The sequence below is a fragment of the Erithacus rubecula genome (genome assembly GCF_903797595.1).
Source record: "Erithacus rubecula genome assembly, chromosome: 2".
NCBI lineage: Eukaryota > Metazoa > Chordata > Aves > Passeriformes > Muscicapidae > Erithacus > Erithacus rubecula.
This window is the reverse complement of record NC_136685.1, coordinates 85017500-85036979: the sequence shown is the minus strand read 5'-3', so window position 1 is coordinate 85036979 and position 19480 is coordinate 85017500. Positions and strand designations below refer to the sequence as shown.

Below are 19480 nucleotides of genomic sequence, written 5' to 3'. Positions count from 1 at the left end.
ATTATTTTTATCACCATTACATTAGCAATTTCATCTAATGCAGTTGAAAATTTATAATACCAAACTATGAACTTAGTATTCATTAAGCATCCCTGTTGTTATTTTTCATAAAAGGAGCTGTTTATTCACTCAGTCTGAAATTGTTTATCTTGACACTGGCAAAGAGTTTTAAAAAGTGGGGAGAAAGGAATTCTAGATTGCTCTCAGATAGGTTTGTAGATGAAGACTGGCATTAGTCAGTTCTACCTATTTTATAACACATTATTTGATTTACTTTTGAATACTTGCACCCTAAGCATATATTTAAATATAAATAAGTTTTCATACCCAAAATATGAAATTTTTCATATGAAAATATGTAAGTGTGCTAGGCATCTTTTTGTAGTTCAAAACCAAAGCTTAAGAAATACTTGCATAATTGTTTGATATATTTGAATAAATAAATAAAACTAAAACTGGCAGAATAAAGTGGAGTTAAAACCATCTTTGACCTGAATTTCAGAAGTGTGCTTCTTCTGTGTCACAGAATCATGCAGTTTAATATAGGACTTATTCTTGCAATGTATAATGCCATACAGAGTTTGGACGATGGATGTTTCTGTCATATATTCAAATGCTAGGAAGTCGGTCTCAATAATTTGACAGATACTTGGTTAGTGCTGAGAATATTACTGATTGATTCAGCCTAAACTGGGGATGGGTTTTTGTCCATGCATAGTCTGAGTCTGTCCATACATCTCACTAGTCTGAGATGTACTGAGTGTTCTGAGAATACACAAAATAATCCAGATTAAAGCCAGAGGTGTCTTCTGAGAGTTCAGATTTGCTAGAGAGTGAATGTCTGATCAGTCACTTGGCAAACCAGATCAACCCTACATGCTTGTAGGGAGAGACAGACTAATCTGGTAACTTTCCAGCTATTTAAAGCTGCTTGTTATTTTTAATATATTTATTCACCAGATGTTTTTCTGATAACAACATTTATATCTCAGAATATTTTACATAAAGATATTAGAAAAATACACTTAAGTGGAAATATTGTATTACCTTGAGGATTGGATTTCAAATTCCTTGTTATGAACTGCCTTATCTCAAAACTATCATATAAAACTAGTTATATAATTATAGAATTTTAAGATAAAAATATACTTACCTCCTTGGAGAAATCTATTTATCTCCAAAAAGTAATTTCTTCACAGAACATTAAAATAAGATACAAAATTTAGGAATTCTATGTCTGTTATGTTTTCACTTTTGAAAGGCCCATGAGAATAATTTCCAAAGATAAAAATGGCATTGCTTGTGACAAACAACTTTGATACTTTTTCCCTAGTTAAACTGACATTTTATTAAATAAAACCAAAACATTATTAAACAAACATATTTTTTCCTTGTAATTCATAAACGGCTTCCAAAACAAGATTAGAACTTGACAATGAAAAGAAAGAATTTACATAAATAATGTCTTCACTGATTTACCATCATTTACAAGGCAAAACCAAGTTGGATAACTTTGATACTGCTTCAAGATCCTGTACTCATCAGTTGTATAGTGTGTGTAAGATTAGAGTGATTTCTTGATTCAGTCTTTACATGCATTTGGTTTGTTTCCTTTCTACAGATTCCTCAAATGGTATCAAAGCAAGGCATAAGACTGAAAATAAAACTCCAGAAATGAGATTTACTAGCAGCTGGACCCCTCTGCTTATTAGTAGTGGTTAAAAAAAAAAATAGTGGGGAAATAGTTAGAGCACCATTGCTACTTTGTTAAAAATTGTCAGCAACAGCTGACTGAATTAAATCAGAAAGCCCTTTAAAACATGAAATAATGTGGATTATGGCTGATCTGGAAATCAGCCAGAGGAGGAGAGTGGAGAATACCAATATAAGGACTCATTCACACTCTTAAGAGAACACTAGTTTTCAAGATGAAAACAAACATGAGTAGATGAATGTGTTTTCTATGTGTAATCACTCACATTCTATCTAAAATCCAACAATATAAGCCTTCGACCATAATGTAGACACCAGCATAGTATTAGAGACTATTGGAATTGCTACTTTTTCACTGTCTGTCAATAATTCTCTCTCTTAATTTGAAGCTCAGAATTGCCATAATGGCAAGTACTGGTATAAAAGCATACAGTACAAGGAAATCGACTGTGAACCGTGCCAATGCCCCGGGATAGTTTTTTTCAATGAACAGGACGCCTTGGGATAAAACACACGCAGGATTATTTGCAGTGGAACTGTTGGCTCCACCTGTCAAAAGAAACAAACAATTTCTTTAGCATGTAGATCAGTAAAAGTCAGGCTCCAGTCTCTAGCTCATGCCACTCCCTGCCATCACTCGCATGGTTCTTCACAGCAGTAAAAATACCCACAGCAATATTTCTCATCACTGTGGAATAAAACCAGACAAAACCTATGTTTCTGTGGTTAATCCATAATATAACAAAGGGTCACTTAGGAGCTCTCTCTTTTGTTCATGCCAAACAAAGATTTTTGGCTTTTCAGACACATTATCTGGAGAGGCATCAAGAAGCAAGTTGCCCCATGTGGTAGACTTGCAGTGTCCATATGTGTTGAGGGTTCCAAAATGCAAGAAACAGTGACTTTCTGAAGGGCACATTAAAAATGAGGTGTTCATTGGATTCATTTTCTAACAGTTGTTGATCTTGTAATAAAGAGGTGCAGGAAAGGTCAAAGGTATGCAGCCTTGGAGAGGAGCACAAACACCTGGCTACAACACCCCAAATTTCTTAGGGTAGGTCCAAAGCTGTAAGTTTTACCCCACTAATTTGTATTAGCTACTAACCCTGCCATCCTGATTGATTCTCTTGTTTTGCAGGTTATCGTGCTCACAACCAGCAAAACACAGCCTGACAGACCCAAGCTGCTCAATAAATACCATGGAAACACATTTGAACTGAAGCCTCTCTAGTATCAGAAGAAATAACCTGGTCAGTTATTTGTTACCTCTCAATACTCCCTCCACTGATGTTTGATCTTAGATTGTGCAATTCTCTTGATTCTCTATTTGTGTATCATTGCTCAAAAAAAATTTCCAGCCTGTAATAAACTTAGCTTCCAAAATTCCTCTGAAGAGTGGATAAGAGAACAGGTGAAAAAGAGAAAGATGGAAGATCTTGAAAAATGAGAAATGGTTGGAACAAAACAATCATTCTGCTCTAGCTTGCTGATGTGGCATTATAGTCTTTACTAAGTTCTTTTTAGCAAATCAAAAGTTACCTTTATTTTATCAGGATACATGTACATAGAAGGAAAATAAGCATCAACATCTCATTAAGATTATTTTAATGGACTTTTTTTTGAACACTTACCACATGTGAAGTTTAAGCCATAAAATTCATTGACTACAAGGACTTCACTGCTGTATTTTTGAAACGTAAGAAAACTGAGTAGTTTGAAAGGTGTTGGCATTTCTTCAATGGTCCTTAAAGAAACAGAAAAGTTCAGCTGGCTTTTGCTACATAGTAAGAGCCCCCAAATTAAACCAAGCTCTCGTTGTTTGTAACCTGTGACAGAAACAGTTCTTGTCTCTTGTGTTCTCCAAGCATAAAGTCCAATTTTAGGGCTAAGTGATGAGACAATCATAAAGAGTGTCCCTGACTTTGGTACAGTGTCACAACATTCAGCCCTGACTTGTTTATGGACAGTCACAAAGAATTCTGTGGTTGTTTGCTGTTCACGTGGCAGTGATAAACTGAAAATGACAAGACCCAATATAAACCTCACTTGCCAAAATGTGTTGCTTTCAAAGAAACCACCATCCTTCCCTCCATCTTGCAAGTAAGACTGAATAGCAATTCATTGCCTCAATAATAACAAAGCAAAAATGAAGCAAAAATAATGAGAAGAAACATTCTAGAAGACTGGGCAATTCCAGCATCTAAAACACTTCAAGACTTATAATTCAACAACAAAAAAATTAACAGGAAAAAAAACAGCAGCCTAAGTCTCAATGCTATTTTTAATGTCCTTTGTTGCTTATTAAGATTAATCAAAAATATACATAATATTAACAAGCAATGTCTGTGCTGTAAAATAAGGTTAGAAACCACTCTAATGCTTTCAAGTTATCATTAAGGCATTAGACTACAGTAGCAGGAATAAATGTCTTGTCACTATAAACACACATCTTCCTGAAACTAGGCAGAGACCAAATAATTAGTCATTAACCTAGCTTTATATTTTAAGTATAAATTGAGATCTACTTTAAAGAGACAAAGCATCATCAACTTTGTGAAGATTCAGGTGATATTCTTCAGGACAACACCATCTCTTGCTCGGCTTACTTCATTTTCATTGGGAGGGTCTCAGGTAAGCATATCCTACTTACTCAACATCTCAGGAAAACTGCTTTTAACAATTACACATTTATTCTGGTATGTTCTTCAAAAAAAACCATTGATTTCAGAATTGACAAATACAAGAGGAAAACTGTTCAAACTTCATGCAATTAAAACACAAAATCATTTATTTGCACAGTAATAGAGCAAGTGGATCACAATTTTCCCACATATTTATTACACTACTTAATAATTTTTATAGATTTCTGTCTGTATGGGTAGAAAAGTTTACTGGCTAAACTGAATAATAATTCTAGCTAGATAGTTGAGAGCAACTGCTTTTTTAAACCAGCATTACCAGTGTTTAATGCCTGATAAGTTCCAGCAGTAACTAAAAGATGTAGGAAGAGGGATTTTTGGTAGGCTCCTTTAGTGAAGACAGCATTTCACAACATCATGTCAGCATCAGTAAAAAACTTAAGCTTATATTAATTGTTCAGTTTTATCTTCAATGTATTTGCAAAAACTGGGGGAAATCCTCAATATCTTTGTTGATATAAAGATATTAAGTGTCTGTTTTCTGTGTTTAGTACAAGGCCTAACAAGATTAGCTAGTTCTGCCTCTGAAGAAGCTCAGCTGCTCTCGCTTTTCCATTTCAACCTGTGCATGAATAGATTTCTGTAATACCAACTGTCCTATAAACTCTTCCACAATTGGATCACTTTAAGAGCAACACTGTAACAAAGTAAGATTTTTTCCTACCTTACTAGTCCTGTTCCCACTATCACACCAGCAGAATTAAGTAGCACCACTCCACTTTGGACTATATTTGGGTCTTGAACCACACCAAGTATAACAAGTGTTAGTAGTTCACCAATCATGTGAGATGCTAGGACAACAGCAAAGAAAATTCCAAATCTGGAAGCATCAGGATACAATCCTGTAGTCCTATACAAAGATGAGCAAAAGAACAGTTAAAAAATGTTTGGGGAGTAAATTTGGAAAGTAGCTTTTACTTTTTTTTCTATTTGTATTTTTGCAATTATGGCTCTTACAGTGAAGAGTTTATACCTTGATCCTTAGTATATTGTTTGGAATCTTAACACAAAGAACATCCATTTACTATCTTGATGTAAGTGCAGACACATGAGGTTTTCTCCATCTTTGATTGAAGGGAGTTATGCAAAAATGTAATTCTTGTAGAAACCCAGGCTGCTTCAAGACAATCACCATGGCTTTTCAATTCCTTAAACTAACCTGCTGCTTCTTGTAAGAGTCTTTGCAGTGAGAGTCATGTAACTCACATATTTAAAGAACATCTTTATGCAAGTAATTAACAGGTGTGATTTTGCACTTCTGATAATGTGCAAGCAAACAGAAGTATGGATATACTCAATTAAATGAAAAACTAATTTAATTCACCATCCATATAATTCATACCAATGCCATTTCCCCCATACTCCTGCATTCTTAAATGCAACATGCTGTTCTCAGTTTTCCCCTAGCTAACTCAAGGGAAAGAGTCCTCTCAATCTGTACTCAAGATTAAAACGTTAAAATAAGCCAGCAATTGCTTGAAAAAATTAGTGCATATGACAGATTATGAAACCTTTTATTACATTGTGACACATTACTCTTTTTCCAAAATACCTCATACCAAAATTGCATCACACCAGGTGCACACTGAATGCTTTGCTTAGCTAACAAGCAGCAATTTGACACATAGTTTTCTTTTATTTGTTGTTCAGTGCAAGACCCTATGGCTTTTTATAAATCTACCATGTTCAAAGATGATCTTAAAACAGAAGTATCAATTTTGTCACAGGTTTTCCTGTAGCATTTTTTGTAACACCAGAATAATTTATAAATTGATGGATGAACATTGACTCTTCCAGTATCAAACACTCAGCAAGCTAGCAAGTATTTAACAACTTTTAAGTACAGATTGGTGCAGAAGAAACAGTTTTCCAAAGTCCTAGCAGAAAACTATCACCTCTGAGACACTCTAATACTTTACACAGAGATATGGAGACACAAGCTAGTAAATCTGGGGTATGAACAGAACAGAAAGAAACCTAAAAAAAAAAAAAAAAAAAAAAAGCCCAAAGAGAGAATAGAACAGTAACAGAATAGAACAGCAATAGAATAACAACATGTTGTGAACTGTTAGAAGATTTCCCAGAGGTATCTTCAGCTAGGAAAATCTGCATAAACAGGACATTTACTTGATTGCAAAGAGGCTCGCTTTGAGCTTGGCCAGACCTGCCTTGTTTCTGATCAGGTCAAAGTTTGGGTCTGCCTGACCCAACTGTCTGACCCCACAAACACAAACTCTCTGAGAAATGGCTTGTAAGAACACATGCCAGAGATTGTCAAAGCCTCTCAAAAAGTTAGTCCATCCAGGAAAGTTCAGTCCTGCATAACAACTGCCAAAATTTCATCCAGAAATTGCTTGCCCTGAGAGGTCTAAGAGCATTGTGAAATCACTTTGACACATCACTAGTGGCTTCCAAACAACCGCAATATTGGAAAGATAATATCTGTAAATATTATCCATTAACTGGAGACTCACTATTTATTGTTGATTGTGTCTGAGCCAACCAAAGCACAGGGGCAAAGTCTCTGCCCATGTGGATGCCCTGCTTGTTAAGGAGTTGAGCGTGTCACTGAGCCTGGAAAGCTGCTTTCCAAATGGCTGTGTCCTCAGCACCAGTCACAAACAGAAAGTCAGCGCAGCACTTAGTGGGAGGAAGAGTAATTTCTGTCTGTGAAAAAAAGACTTCTCAGGGAGCCCTGCCTGAAGCAGGTAGCACTGACAGCTTGCAGAAATAAAAGCCCAAGTAGCTAAAGGGACAAAGGTGGCTACTTTTCATATCAACACCAAACTACAAAAAAAACCTGTGCATGCATGCAAGTCCTCACACCTAGAAGAGCAGAAATCTTCGTCTCAAAGACCTTCTCTTTACACTGAGATTTCAAATGGAAAGATTTAAGTAAATGATGAGCACTGCCCCACACTGCCTACTATAGACCAGAAGGAAGAAGAGAATAGTCATCATTTTTTCCTGAGATTTTCCAGATGGAGGAAAAATGTTACTACAAAATTCTCCATGCAGAAATTCTGATTTAGAAGTCCAAGCAATTTTGTGTAGTTCTCCTTTATCCATTTTCCATACATCTTACTGGAAAGCAAGAGCACTAACATGCACGGCTACAGCAGAATGACTCCTCCACTTTAGCTCTTTTATAAGGGTGTATCCACTTAACATTTTTAATAGCTCATCAGATAACATACGTACATCCATGACACAAACCAAGCCTCAACACTTGTAAACATTTTATTACAGGCTGCCAACTGATTGCAACTCTCCCAGGAAAACTAAAATTAACTTTGGTGCACTAGACATCCCTCAACATTAGGAAAAAGAAAAGATTGAAGGATAGAAATTTTTGCTTTTCTCTGGAGGGTGTAAGAAAGGGGTTTCAGATTCCATCACTTTCATACGCTGTAGTAAACCCCAGTGTCCCAGGAAATAAAAATTTTGTTACTGTCATGTACCTACAGGTGACTTCCTCACTTTGGGTCTTTTAGGTGACTTCCTCACTTTGGGTTTTTTGTTTTTTTTGGTTTTTTTTAATTTCCTGTCTTTCTAAATGCAACATAAAATGACACTTCCTGCCTTCAATATGACACAAGGATGATAACTGTCCCAGGTCCATTAAAACTTTCCAAGTTACCTAGAGAACTGGTAATTTACTTACTGGGGAAGTGTTTTCAGCTCTGCCTGAAAGTGAAGGGCAAAATTTGTGTCATCTTTCCTTATGCTTTCTGTGTAATCATTTTGAGAGACGACAGCAGGAAGCTATGCCAGGAGGCCTTTTGCTGACATCTTAACTGACACTGGTAACAAAAAGAAAATGACAATCCAACAGATGGTCCAAATGCTTACCAGTATATGAAGGTGCTGAAAATGGCCACGCTGATGACACTGAAGGGCAGGAAATGGACTATGTAAGCTACAAGCATTTGCCATTTCTTATACAAGCCATCTTTACTTTCTTGGTCACTGATAGCACGTAGAGGTGGGACTGAATTAAATATATAAGAAATAGAGTAAATTAGCATTAAACAGAGAGAGGAATACTTGTTAGCAGAAATTACCTGAATCACAGAGACAATTTTGAGAATATATCACAAACATTCTGCCCAAACCACTCTGATCACTTTTCCCCCCACTATAAGTGCAAAGCATGCTCCCTGCAGATTTCACACACTGGTAAGCTTAATGAAAGAAGCCTAACTTAGGAGCATGCAGGACAGCCTTCTCTTTTTGCATATACAAATTAAAGACATGAGAAAACCTCTGTCACTGGCTAGTTTATTGAGGTGCTCTAATTTCAAGCTGATGACAGCATTTTATGTTCCCTACACAAGCAAAAGAGTTTTTAGAGCTGTAAATGAAAACTACTGTTGCTTTCACCTGTAATAGAAAAATCCTTTAAAAAATGTAATCATCGCATAATACTCATAAATCCAATAATGCTTAATTCCTGTCAAAGCTGTTTTGTATTTCCATCCTTTCCACGTGTGTGATTTCGAGCTCACTTAGATATTAACTAGACCTAGACTTTGTCTTGCCAATAAAATGCTACACACAGGCAAATCACTTGCACAGTTTAGAACAAAGCTTTCATAGACAGGTCAGCTGTAAAAAAGCAAGACAGGGATCAGGGAACATTCCCTTAAATTCCATTGAATGTTGTGCTTCTGTATAAACTCTGACATGACCTAGAACAGTGAAGATCCTTTAAATTACTATCTTCAAAACATATATTTTTTTTATTTAAGACAGTGGCAGCAACACCTGCTGCTGCATGTAAGACAGAACAGAAACTCACACAGGGCCACAGCATTGAGCATCCCTGTGTAGGGGGGGGCACTCACGCACTGGTAGACAAGCCCCACGCGGTCCTGCACGGCTCCCTGGGTCAGGTCACTCCTTAGTCTAAGAAGGAAAAAGGCTATAAACAAGCCAAACAACAGATTCTGGAGGAGACGCATGATGACGCCTATCTTATCTCTGGAGAGGTTTCTTGTTGCTCTCCTGATAATGAAACAACAAGAGGCTTGTTAGCTACAACTGAACACATGTTGGTGGGGTGTTAAGCTTTGAACAAGTCTTAGACACACAGTATCCACAAAGAGCTCATATGTTAAACAATATATGTACAGTGGGAGATCAAATAACCAAGGATCTGCATCTATACATGGAGAAGAAACCTGAAAGATTAGTGGAGAAGATAATTGCTTTAAAAATGGAGTATGGGGGAAGGCTTACCGTAAAAGAATCAATATTTGGTAAAAGCCACTGGGCGAGTCTTTGTTTTTGAATGGTATTGGTGGCAACTCCTTCATACACTTTGTTTTTTCAATGGCTGCCAGTACTTTGCTAAAGATCTCTGAGTTTCTATAGGCTGAAACAAATTGCTGAACCCTACTGTATGTTTCGAGTTCATGTTCCTTGCTTCGGGTGTCCACAGATGTCAGATCCACTGTAAAATGACAAAGTTTTTACTTTATATGCACATCACTTTCCCTTCATACATTTTTTCCCCTTAGAAGCAACTAACTTCTTCTTGTCTCCATTCTAAAATTTGCAAAGATGAAAAGATCAATTGAATGCATTCAAGGCTTCTTTCTCCCTTCTGTCAGATGCAGCACGAATGAATTAACTGTGCAGCCACAAGAAATCTGTGTTTTGTAGGATCCCCTGTAGGATACTACAGTTTCAGGTCCTGAAATGCAAGGCCTGAGCACTGTGCTGGTCAAGCCTTTAGCATTCTCCTAAGACAACACAGAGCTGTAGAGAGCAAGACAAAGCACCAGAGGATGAACATTTATGAAGACAGAGATGACTTATCTGGTCATGTATTTCTCAGGTTTCCAGCCAAATGCCCAGATGGCACCATGGCTCCCCCTTGTCCTCTGCCCACCCCTCCATAACCATGGAGCTTTATTTTTTGGTTAGTGTGAACTCCATTGTAGACTGTTCTTCTCTACTTGAGCTGTTAATGCATTGTTGCACTGGGTTTCATCTACCTCCTTTGCAGACATGCTTCTCTTTTAATGTGAAGTTAGAGGATGTTCAGCTGGCCAAATTCCCCTAATAGGCTCAGCCCAAGTTGAAGGAAGTATTACTGACTGCTATGGAACTCAGGAAAGGTAACTACTTCACAGAGTTAATGTTCCTTTCTAGTAAGTCCACCTAAACATACTCCTGGCACCAGCAATTCCTTTGCTGGCAGATGGGAAATTTGTGTGTTCCATTTTCACAAGTCACGGAGATTCAGTAATAGAGCTGAAACATCCTAGAAATTGCCCATTTCCCTAACAGCAATGAATTAGCCAAGGTTTTGAAAACTGGATTGTTGTTCTCAGCAATATTTGTTTTTACCCAATTTTATATTACTCTCCTACATCTGGTAAGATGACTTCACCACTTATTTATTTCTAAGGTTTCTCTCATCCTTAGATTTCAGTTTTGCAATATTCTGTTCAACTTCAAAATACAAATCCAACAAAAGGAGGCCTTGTCCAAGATTCCTAATTTGTCCTCAAGACCTGAATTAGGCTTATGAATAGATCCCTGGTGTTCTGAAAAGCTGAAATTTAGCAGAATTGTCTTAATGGTAAACATAAGCAAAATGAACCCTTCGCTTCTACAAATATGAATATCCCAAATTCAGAAACATTTTTTTAAATCTGGCTGGTGTGACTTGCTGGAAGTCACACAGGAAATAAAGGGCAACCAGGTGTGCTTTAAAAGAACTATAGCATTGACTACTAACTAGACCAACTAGCTGATGCCTACCATGCATTAGTACTTTTTATAAACATGTGACAGTTCAACAATATAATCCACACTCAATACACAGGATCTATTTTCCTCTGCTGCTGGTGTAAATGATATCAGAATCTGTCCCTTCATTCACATCAAATCACACAAAAAAATATAAACTACCAATTTTCAAAAGACTAAATATTCTGATGATTCTTTGCTCTAATCTGTATTTTTTCCCTTTCTTGTCACATTCAAAGGTTGACATTTGAAGAATGCAGTACTGTCTTTACCAAGCTTTTTTAAAAGTGGGTCTAAATCTCAAATCATCTATGCTTTTCAAGACTATTCAAATTCATGAAGGCAAAATTATCCTCACTGTCATACCAGTATTTTCAGCTTTATCCCATTCCAGCTTCATGTCAACAACCATCCTCTCTTCTCACTGAGTTTAGAATGCCATGCAGACAATAGGAAAACAGTGCCTGCTCTGAATGCAGATTTTTGGATTGGTCAAATTCATTAACCTAACATTTAAATAGAATTACATACATGACTGCATATCCATACACATACAAACACATCCACATTCTCTTCAAACCCGTGCCTGTAGGGATCAGGGACATGGATGTCCTGCAGCAAAACCAAGCCTCATTTCCAAAGTCTCCTGCTGACCCTTTTTTTTCCATCCTGATTTGCTGAAACAATACTCTCCATCTTATGCCAACAGCTTGCTATCATCATCTCCTGAAGCATCCATTCTGTTCCAGTAGTTTACCCTGGTATTAGCAACTCCCCAAACTTTCAGAAACCTCAAATTCAGAATTCCTGAAAGTGGATTCCTCAAGTCATTCCATATTTATAGTACATCCTTCCCTCCATGTAACAACTCTTTTATGTTGCTTGGCATCACAGAGTCCATAAGAGCATGGGATTTTCCACAGTTTTGGAATCAAATTAATTTTCCAACATCCAGTGCACAGCCATAGGGAAACACCATCAGGAATCCACAGGTTTCATGAAATTGAGATTGGTTTTTATTGCCAGTTTACTCCTTTACTACAAATATGGCTCTTTTATAGAGTCATTAGGAATGACATGGGGCCAGCCCTCTCTCTGAGCTGAAAATAATTAAAAAGTTGGAGCAGAATTCAAATACATTTATACCTCTGGAAAAACTTTAACTTGGGGAAGAAACTCAATTGTTTTACTGAAACGACTTAGACAAACTTACCATAGAAGTCAAAAGGATTTGATTGTTCAGGACAAGAATAGCCACAGTCGCTAAAAAATGTGATCATTTCCATAGGGTTCCCACAGAAGACCATTTCTCCAAAGCTCATGATGGCTATTTTATCAAATAACTGTTGGGGGAAAATTAATATATTAGCAGTATGTACTAAGATTCACAGAACATGCTGACTTGGAAGGAATCTATCAGGAACATCGAGTCCAACTCCTGGCCCTGCATAAGACACTCCAAGAATCACAGCATGTGCCTGAGAGCTTTGTCCAAAAGCTTCTCAAACTCTGTCATGCTTGGTGCTGTGGCCAGTTCCCTGGGGAGCCTGTTCCTAACCACCCTCTGTGTGAAAAATCTTTTTCTAATACCCAGCCTAAACCTCCCCTTCAGGCACTTCCCTCACACTTCAGGCAACTCCCTCAGGTCCTGTCACTGGGCACCACAGTAATCAGATCAGGAGTGCATTCATTCTTGAATACAGCTACTGTCGTGGTAATATAAATGCTCTGATGGAAAAAATAGTTTTGACACATTCAAACTTCCTTACTATATTTCTCCCAAAAGAAGTTTGTCCTTTCTTTCACTCCTCTCATTGGTGGTTATGCAAAATGACACATCTTTAAGCTCCAGTGGTTCTCAAAACTGTCAGTGACTACAGCATACAGAGGTAATCCACAAAAAGAGATGTGGCTTTCTGACTACACTTCTAATGTACCTTCACTGACTGACTGACTTCCTGCTTAACAGCCCCAGTCTGTAAAACCCCTCAAATTGTTGGCAAGATTATCCTGAAGTACTTAAGGATTCTAACAGCACTACTCTTCAGGGCAACATTTCCCAGGGCAAGGTTCCCACCAGCTATGATCAATCCATGTTCTCATGACACAAGGGCTGCTTTCATTCCAGAAAAGCACTGTTGCTCCCCTCTGGCTCCACATCCATTTATACTCCATTCAGTCAGACAGGGAGGAAAAGTTTGCATTCATGTGGTGGATAAAAGCAAAATGAGAAACAGTAATGGGAAAAGAGAAATGCTCTCCCAGCACAAGCCCTGCAAGGCCAGACTGCCCCACCACACGACCAAGGCATATCCAGATGCCTTGTCATGGCTTCTCCCAGTGGTTTTGGTTTGAGTAGTTGCATAACACAAGTGTTAGGCACACAGTCAGAGTCCATACTATTTGCACAGGGCAATGTGTGTCCCAAAGTGATCACAAAGGCCAGAGGTGTGAAATTCAAGAGAAGCCTCTAATTATGCAAAGGAAAGGAAAAGAGGCAGCTATACTGGATCTTGTACTCCCATCCTGAAAAGAACCTAAGTACTAAAAGGTCTGGTGGAAAACCCACGAGTGAGTAGGTCTCATCTACCTTGAAAAGTTCTGAGCGAGGCTGATGGATTGTAAGAATCACAATCCTGTCTCTGTGTGCAAGCTCTGAGAGAAGCAAGACAAGCTGGTTTGCAGTCAGGCAGTCCAGCCCAGTTGTTGGTTCATCAAGTAGCATGACCTCTGTCAAATGACAAGATAAAAGCTTTAAAATTCAAATAAATGAGGAGCAAATGGCATAGCTTCTGTCTTTAAAGTAATTTGGCAAATAACATGGAAATAACTTTGCAAATGAAGTTCCACACATAAAACAAGGTATGCACAGATATTGCCATGACATGATCCTTCAGTTTTAGTTAGTTTCAGTAGTTCAGTTTCAATGACTAGGAAAAAGGACATTGAAAACTACTTCAGAGCATAATACTTCTTTTTCTAAATTCATTTGAAGTCTGAAAATTACCAAAATAGTTTTGATGCATACATCTGCTTCTAAGAAAAATAATGATAAATTTCAGCATGCATAAAAATGCAAATATAAGCAACAAAATTAACTAGGAGTTATATATTCTGAATTAAATGTATATATACACACAGAATTTGTTATGAACAAACCAAGTACTGTTAAAATACAGATGCAATTCCACAGATCGAAGCAGATGTTACTGCATTTTCTTCATTATTTTATTGCACATGGAAGGGAAAAACTTATCATCAAATCCATCATTTTTATAAAGATTAGACAAGCACAGCAGAGGCCAGTCCAACCTTGATCAGGGTACAAGGGGAGTAAAGTTTTCACTACAGTTTTATCTACACTGAATTACTATAGTGTTTACTATAGAGTTTAGTGAGGTCCTGAGCAGCAACTATGCCCCAGGAGTCACCAGCAGCAGGGATGCACCTCACTGTGCTATTTAAGCTCATCCTGCCCAATATACAGTTGTAGCACACCCACATGGCTACAATGACCCCAGCATCCAATAAATATGTGCTGTACATTTTCTCCCCCCACCATGAGATTCTGGCACCTTCAAGAAGCTCTCTCAAAACTGACATGATTTTTCCCATAGATAATCCTCCCATAGTTACTCAGCTTTGACTTCCTTTCACTGGAAATTTTTTGGCTCTGGAACACATATGGCAATCACACATATAAATATCAAGGGCAGCTAGTCCACTGCAAGACTCAATGCTTGCACATATATGGCTCTAATGTACTCAAAATCATAAATTAATGGGCCACAATCAACATTTGGGAAGAGTGAACCCAGAAAGATTTAAAATTAATAAATCCAAGTCCAAACCTATGTTCAGTCCCTAAGATTTTAAAATTGTCTGTACAGAGGTATGCTGAATCATTCTTTATACCTCATTACAACACTTTCCAAGATCAATGGCAGACCTCAGTTACTGCTTATTCTTTTCTGTCATCACCAGACTGGCTTCTGCTGAATTAAAGAATGTAGATGCTTTTGTATTTATAAGTGGTTTATGGAGGCCTGGGGTAGGAGCACAAAGTGACACAGCCTTGTTTTATTTTGAGAATCCATGCAGTGGTACTTACTGGGATCTTGTAAAAGCTGGGCTGCCACTGATACCCGACGCCTCTCACCCCCAGAAATTCCGGCAACATTCCGGCTTCCAATTATTTTATCAGCAATGTGGCTCAGACTCAGCTCAGCCATAACTGCATCTACCTGAAAAACAATTACAATTTCAAAAGATTAAATATAGTTCAACTCAGATACCTGTGTGCAGTAGTAAAAAATAGCAGAAAAAAGGATCTAATTTTAATTTAAAGCTTTACCAGTATCCTGCTTGCATTCATCCTGGTAGGATGGTATCTGGCCTAATTCCTATTTGATTCTTTTGAATACATTATTTCAATCATTTTTTAAAAATTTATTTCAATGTATTCTGAAGTAAGTAAATTTTAGCTTCACTTGACATTAAGAGATGAAGAGTTCAGAGGTGGGATTAGAAGTTAAGGAATGGACCATGATGTGCTGCTCTGGTTTTCAAAATCAGGCAGCAGGAAGGCACTTCAATTCTGGGAAATTATAGAGTGAAAGACTGGGAAAGAGAGAAGATAGAAAGCAAGACCCTCTGGTCATGAATATCCAATTTCACCTTGAACAGAACTCAAAAAGAGCCCTTTAAATAAATCTGAAACACACCAATTTAATCAAGAAAGCAGACCCGTGCTTTTTTGAGCTGTTGAGGTTAGTGAGAGATGTCCTACAGGAGACAGAGTGGTGCCAAAATCAGTTGTGCTGTCCATGAGACCTGCCAGCACCCAGAGCCCCAAATGCCCCAGAGAACTGAGGTTCCCCTCTGGGGAAGGGGAATTGGCCTCAATACCCAGACCAGCATCTCCTGCAGTAGTAACTGCTTCAGTTTTGGGTGAGAGGGTTTTGTCCCAGCATTACTGTGATGCCCGGGGGTATCAGCACTAACTCCTTGAAGAGCTGGGACCACCAGAGAGATTGTGTCCTACTCCTCAGCAGGGGGATCTCTCCCCATGTGCAGAATGAGGATTACAAAAGCTCATAAACATCAAACACAGCCATGGATGGAAAGTGCTGCTGCTGAAAGCATTACATGACATCCTGTATGACTTTCTGGTGGAAGACTGTAAAATACTGACCTTCTTTTTGATGGAGCTATTGGAGCAATTCTTAAGAGTTAGTAAAGCTGTGTAGGTCAAAGACTCCTGTATGGTGAGAAAGCTCAACAAAGAGTCACTCTGAAAAAAAAGTGAAGAGGAAGAAGCAGTTAGTCCTGTAGTAATTAAAATTTTGTCTCCCTTCATGCAAGCTTAATCACTCATACAGCTGATGAACTGATTTCTCCCAAATTTACTAGAAAAATCACACTCACACTACTCCATTAAACTAGCAACCTTTTTTACACAAAAGGAAGCACAGTACAGAAAAAATAAATATGGAAATCAACCTGTGGCACATAAGAGAAGCAATCTCTGAACTGTTCCCTCTTCAGCTGACGTCCATTCAGATACACTTCACCAAAGAAGTTGTCTTTATGTCCCAGTCTTCCTGATATTGCATCCAGAAGTGTTGTTTTCCCAGATCCTTTTAAACAACAAAATTTAATCATGTGCTGAGATTAATTTTATGACTCCAAGAGTGGTAGCCTGACTTGGATGGACACATATGAAAAGTAAAAAGTTGGATTTTTTTCTCAATAATTTAAACTCATAGGCCCAGTAAATGTAGCTAATTAAGGGAAAGTAAATGGGAAAAGTAGGAAGCAAATTAGCATTTAATTCATAAAAAAGTCACACTTTGCAGTGAAACATTTGAGTTTTGAAGTAACCTTGTCTGTCATTGAAGTCATAATTGTTAGTTAGATGACAGAAGACTGAGCTCTGAAAACCAAGCACCAGTTTTACATAGCAGAAGTTCAAATCAGCCACAATTTCATTATTTAAAACGCAGACCTCAGTCACATTCATGTCACTGTGGAAGTCACCAATATTAACTGTGATCTTACTTTCTTTTAAAGTACTGGAACAACTTACCAGAATTTCCTAAAATCCCCATAATCTGGCCACTTTCTATGTGAAATGAAACATCCTTAAGTATTTGCCGGGTCCATTTTTTACAATATAAAGAAAAGTTCCACCATGGGCCAACACGCTCTCTTGGAAAACAAACATCAATATAAAATTAGAGAGAGAATATGTAAAAATTTTGCATAAAGCAAGTGAATGGTTCATAGCTACTTCCATGTGGGTTGGGAACTGCAAGGATTTTCAAATATAGAAAAATAAAAGTATTTCCCCTCTCCCCTTACCCTTTCCCCTCCTAAGGCTTCAACTTTGGCATTACCTGGAAAATAAAACAACGTTTGACTTTTCAGAATGATTGCTAAGAGCCTTTCTTTCGGACTACAACCAAATGGGGCAAATGTGAACTGTGGCCTTATTTGCTGATGATGTTTGCCAACCATTAATTCACCTGTCCCTTTCCTCAGGGCCTCGTGTTATCCCTCTGGCAGCAGCAAGAAAGCATTGGGAAAGGGCTCAACGTTTGTAAACCTCCTCTAAAGCACGTCCTTCAGAGGAGGAGATGCGGAGAGCTCCGGAGGGCTCTGCCCTGAGGAGGGGGGCCCGGCACCATGAGGGGGCCCAGAGCCATGAGGGGGCTCGGCACCATGAGGGGCTCGGCACCATGAAGAGTCTGACACCATGAGGGGTCTGACACCAGGAGGGGCCCAGCATCATGGCTCCCGCCGAGCCCGTAGCCCACAGCCCACAGCTCACATCCCACAGCCCAGTCCTGCTGCCGCAGTCCCCGGCGCAGGAGCAGGGACCCTCGCACCGCCCTGCCAGCCCTACCTGACGGTGTAGGAGACACCCTGCACGCTGATGCTGTCGGGGAGCTGCCTCGCAGCCTTCCCCTCGCCTGCGTGCCCGATGCTGCCGCTCTTCTCCAGGGTGGGAGACGCTCTGCCCGACATCCTCGAGCGCCGGGGCTCCGCAGCCTCCCCGCGTCCCTCAGGCTGCCGGCCGGGTCCCTGCCGCCGCCACTGCCGCCGCCACCATTCCTGCCTGGCACCGCGCAGGGGCCGCTCCCGCTGTCCCGGGTCAGAGCAGGTCGCTGCCCTCGGCACTTGCCACCTCAAAGAAAACAGACGCGTTCCCTGTTCTTTATCCAGAGAAGTACTGATCAGTGATTAGCTGAAGTCGCTATCTGATGTACCTTTAGCCTTAGCTATTAGTGTCCCAGGGGACGGGAGTATTTCCCTGTCCGCAGGGTCATGCCAGCTGCAGACACAGGAGCAATGGTGCTGCGGTGAGGGTGCCTGGAAAGGACAGCGTTCCAAACCAAGAGGAGCTTTCACGGAGACCACAGTCAAACCACTGCAGCGAGCGAGACCTTCCACCACCATGAAGGAAACTGCTGACAATGTCTCTCTGGAGGACGCCAGCTGGAGCCAGGTGATGTGCGAGGGCTTGGCTGCGAGTGAGAGCCGCGTGGAGTGAGTGGAAGGAGCCCAGCTATCCCGCAGCCGCAGGAGCTGGAGAGGCAGCAGCCATCCTGCCCAGGGCAGACCCCGGCTGTGAGCCCTGAGCTGCTCCCGCTCGGAAACGGGGGCGGGAAGCACCCGCATCCCCACCGGAGCGCGCCGGGCTTGAGGCTGGTGCCATGCGAGCCCTGCTCAGGCGCCACCGTGGTGGAGCTGAGAGAGGCTCTCCAAATGTGTGGGTGGAGGAGAAAGCCCCTGAGCATGTCCTGGACTGGCTTTCCCAGGACATGCTTCAGACTGGATCACATTTGCTGGGGAGCACCTGTTTTTAAAAGTTAGGTTCAGCGTAAGGAAGGGCTGAGTGCTTTGGCAGCAGGGGTAGTTTGGAGGGCTTTCCTGTGGCTTTTCAGGCTGCTTGGTGTGGTGCTGCTTTCTGCTGTGTATCTGGAGTGAAAAAAATAATCAGCCTTGTTTGCTGTGAGGGCAGGGGTGCACACAGCGATCATGGTCATCTCTGCCAAAGACACCACAGGCAGGCATAGGGTCTGGTACACAGGGAACAGGTACGTTTGCCTTGGCTGGGGTGTGAGTGTGACAATTGGGAAAAGCACAGAGCTGTGGGAGAGATACAGCTGGCTGGAAGGAAAACTGCAGCATGCACAGAACTAAAAACAAAAAGCCAGAAAGCTGCCTCAGCTGGGACTTCATAATTGCAGCTGTATGCAAAAGGGCCAAGTAGACTCTTGTTATTTTAACTGATATCCCAG

At 39.8% G+C, this 19480-nt stretch overlaps 2 protein-coding genes across 3 annotated transcripts in view; one reads left to right on the top strand and one right to left on the bottom strand.

Annotated features, from left to right (window-relative positions):
* The window catches only part of DYNC2LI1 (dynein cytoplasmic 2 light intermediate chain 1), a 48660-nt gene that overhangs the window by 17736 nt on the left and 11444 nt on the right, over positions 1–19480 (top strand). The gene's annotated exons all lie outside the window — the stretch shown is intronic.
* On the bottom strand, positions 725–18467 carry ABCG5 (ATP binding cassette subfamily G member 5). 2 transcript variants are annotated; one of them, XM_079333121.1, is made up of 13 exons: positions 18082–18467; positions 17263–17384; positions 16677–16813; positions 16369–16467; positions 15286–15418; positions 13765–13904; positions 12388–12517; positions 9654–9867; positions 9214–9320; positions 8265–8403; positions 5077–5262; positions 3345–3457; positions 725–2262 (listed from the first exon to the last, which is right to left on the bottom strand). In XM_079333121.1, exons 1-13 carry the CDS (start codon positions 18201–18203, stop codon positions 2066–2068), a joined length of 1839 nt encoding a protein of 612 aa, XP_079189247.1. In that variant the 5' UTR covers positions 18204–18467; the 3' UTR covers positions 725–2065. The 2 variants fall into 2 exon arrangements, with proteins under 2 accessions (XP_079189247.1, XP_079189246.1); XM_079333120.1 differs by having other exon boundaries at positions 726–2262; positions 9214–9419; positions 18082–18465.